This window comes from Chaetura pelagica, unplaced genomic scaffold (genome assembly GCF_000747805.2).
Source record: "Chaetura pelagica isolate M959 unplaced genomic scaffold, ChaPel_1.0 scaffold938, whole genome shotgun sequence".
Classification (NCBI taxonomy): Eukaryota; Metazoa; Chordata; class Aves; order Apodiformes; family Apodidae; genus Chaetura; species Chaetura pelagica.
The window spans coordinates 62,591-65,626 of record NW_009954221.1 but is presented as its reverse complement, the minus strand read 5'-3'; the positions used below and the strand labels follow the sequence as shown (position 1 = coordinate 65,626).

At 65.3% G+C, this 3,036-nt stretch overlaps 1 protein-coding gene across 1 annotated transcript in view; it reads right to left on the bottom strand.

Annotated features, from left to right (window-relative positions):
* SHROOM4 (shroom family member 4) overlaps window positions 1-3,036 on the bottom strand; it is a 10,554-nt gene that overhangs the window by 5,553 nt on the left and 1,965 nt on the right. Inside the window, 3 exon segments of the mRNA XM_010003457.1 lie at window positions 163-289; window positions 1,415-1,489; window positions 1,491-1,603. Coding sequence (XP_010001759.1) covers window positions 163-289; window positions 1,415-1,489; window positions 1,491-1,603 — 315 coding nt within the window.

Genomic DNA, 3,036 nt, shown 5'->3' with positions numbered 1-3,036 from the left:
GGGTAAAGGCCGGCAGGACGCGGGGGATGCCTGGCAGCAGCGTGGGGCCAGCGGGCACCTATCCTGCTCCCCCTGCCCCTACCCAAGTGGGTGCCCCATCCCCCCCCTCCCCCTGCACAGTCCCATGGATACCCCAGGGGTGGGCTGGGGGTCTCACCTGGCATCACACCCTGAGGGCCAGGAGAGGCTGAAGGCGTCGGCAGGGCAGTGCATGGCGGGGGCGTCGGGGCGGCTTTCGGCGAGCTTGGCCACATGCCAGGAATGGGGCCGGAGGACGGGCACACTCCTCCTGCCAAGAGCAACAGCGGGAGAGGACAAGAATGGGGAGGAAGCCAGGCTGAGGAACCGGGGCTGAAGTCACTTCCTACGGGGCTTCCTGTCCCCCCCAGGCCAGCGCCTGCCTGAGGGGAATAGTGGCAAGGAGGGTCCAGCCCCGCCAGCACCCAGCGCCGGGCAGGGGATCCCATGGTTCCCCCCCACCGTGGGGTCTCCCCTGCCTGCAGCGTCCCTGCTGCCAGCATCAACATGGGACCAAGGACATGGCCACAGCACAGCCCACAGGCAATGCCTCAGCAGGGCAAGGGTCCCAGCTGGGACTGGACCAACTCCATAGGCATGCCAAGGAACCCTGAGGCCACATCTGTGTCCCCACTGCAAGCCTGACCTTCCCTCCTTGTTCCTTGGTCCCTCAGCAGCAGCAGCAAGCACCAGCCACATCGCATCCCCAGGGAGGGGCCCTGTGCCAGGCCTCGTCCCACCCTATCCCAGGCAGCTGTGGGAGTCTCCAGTCCCCCCAGCATACATAGGCAGCAATGCCCAGTGCCACCACACAGACACGAGGGCAGATGCCACCCCCTGTACCCTCCAAGTGCCCAGTGCTGTCCCAACATCCACCATGTGGGCAGGGCGGTGGAAGGGACTAAGCTGCAGGGTCAGCACAGAGGTCCCTCCCCCCCAGCGACCCCAGACTTACCATGGATGATGCTGAGCCCCAGCAGCCCTGCCCCATGGGCAGTGCCCTGTGCCACCCCAGCCCTGGGTGCTGCCGAAGCTGGAGCCCAGTCAGGATGCAGCCAGGGAGTGGATGTGAGTTGAGGGGACGGGAACTGCAGGGCCTGGCCCTGCCTCTCCTTCCTTTCCCAGGCAGGCAGCAGGCAGGCAGGAAGGGAGAGGAGCGGCCAGGCTCGAGGATACCGCCCAGCAAGGGGGTGGTTAGCCTGTTGCACTGCCCTGGCCCTGCAGGCGGCACACAGGACTGGGGGACCCCCCCCCACCATGGGCTGCTGGCAGCTGTGGTGGGACTGCCCCCACCCAGCACAGAGCATCGTCAGGCTCCCAGCAGTCACCTAGGCAGATGAAGCCCCCCAGCCTGGGCATCGTTACCCCCTGCCCCCCCACCCACAGCACTGCCAACCTGCGGACGATCATCTTCAGGGTGCGGTAGGAACCCTTGATGAGGATCAGGGCCTCCTGGCGGGACCCGTACAGCCGCCCCACTGAGGTTCCCCAGCTCATCGCCCGGCTGCAGCCGGCGGGACAGCGCGGCCTTGCCCCCATCCTCCACCTGGGTGACAGACAGGGGCGTCAGGGGGGACAGTCCCCCCTAGAACACCCTGAGAGGTGAGCCACTGCTGCCTGGCACCAGGGGAGAAAGAGGCTTTGGAAAAGGGGTGCCTTCACCCCAGGCACCACAGAGGGATCTGCAGCACAGGGCTCCCCCCCGTCCTGGTCACATGAATTTCTGAGCAAGGAAAGGGCATAGAGAAGGGGGGGAGAAGAAGAATGTCCCGTCCCAGCAGATTCCCCCGCAGGCGCAGGCAGCACAAGGGCTCTTTGTACGGTGTGCATGCCAGCCCCCTGCCACTGCTCCCAGCCCCGCATCAGCCCTGCCCAGGCACCCATGGTTATTTTGATGCCTGAAGGATCCTATCTCACCCTGGCACACACCTAACCCTGTCTCAGCACCCACAGCCACAATAATGCTGGCACCCTGTACTGCCGCAGCTTGGAGGACACAGGGCCACGGTGCTGCCAGCACGGAGGATGCCCATCCTGTCCCCTCTGGCCTAGCAGCACGGGCAGCCCTGCCCCAGCTGGGCACTGCCCATTGCAGGGCTGCCAGGGATTGCAGTGCCAAGACCCCTCACACCACAGGGCTGGCAAGTGAACCCAGCTGCTGGGCTGCATGGTGGCAGTGGTATGGGGCACGGAGGCACGTGCCCTCATGCTTGGCATGAATGTGAAGCCTGACCTGGCCAGACCCCACAGCCTCCCACCGGGTGACAGGTAGAGCTTCACCTTCACCCCTGTCCTCTTCCCACTCATATGCCCACCCCGTCCTGTCTGCCATGGCCATGGGGCTGAGTCAGTCAGTGGTGATGGGTGTTGTCCTTGTCCCCGCAGAACACTGCCTGGGCTGCACCCACATCTGGGCCACTATGTGTGCCAGGATGGAGGACATGGCTCAGCCCTGGCATTGCTCACCAGGAGCTAAATCTGGCACAAACAGTCGCTTGTCCTGCCTTCGCCACCAGTGAACTCAGCACTGGCAGCCAAACCCTGCTGCCTGCTGCCCTGCCAGGCCAGCCCTGGGCACTTCCCCAACACCATCTCTGGTGTTAATTCTGGGCCCTAATGGTGGGCACCAACTGGCTCACAGGACTATCTGCCTGCCCCAGGACAGACTTGTCTTAGAAGTCACAGTTATGCCCTAGCTGTGCCCACCCTGCCCCGAGCAGACCTCCCCCCTTGCCTCTAATATGCCATGGGGGGCCTGTGCATGGGGGGAACTCTGCAGCCCTATGGAGCCCATGCCAGCTCCACAATGGGACTCTGCCCCAGCAAGGGATCTCGCCTGCTGCAGGCTGGAGCCAAACTGTCTCACCGAGCGCCGGGACCCCCGGGGGCCACCCCCTCCCCGCACGGGCCAGCACGCACGCACCGCGGTCGGCCGCGGCGGAGCGGGCGCCCCGAGTGACCCTCCCCTGAATGAGCAGAGCGCTGGAACAAGCCCCCTTTGTCTGCAGAGCACACGCG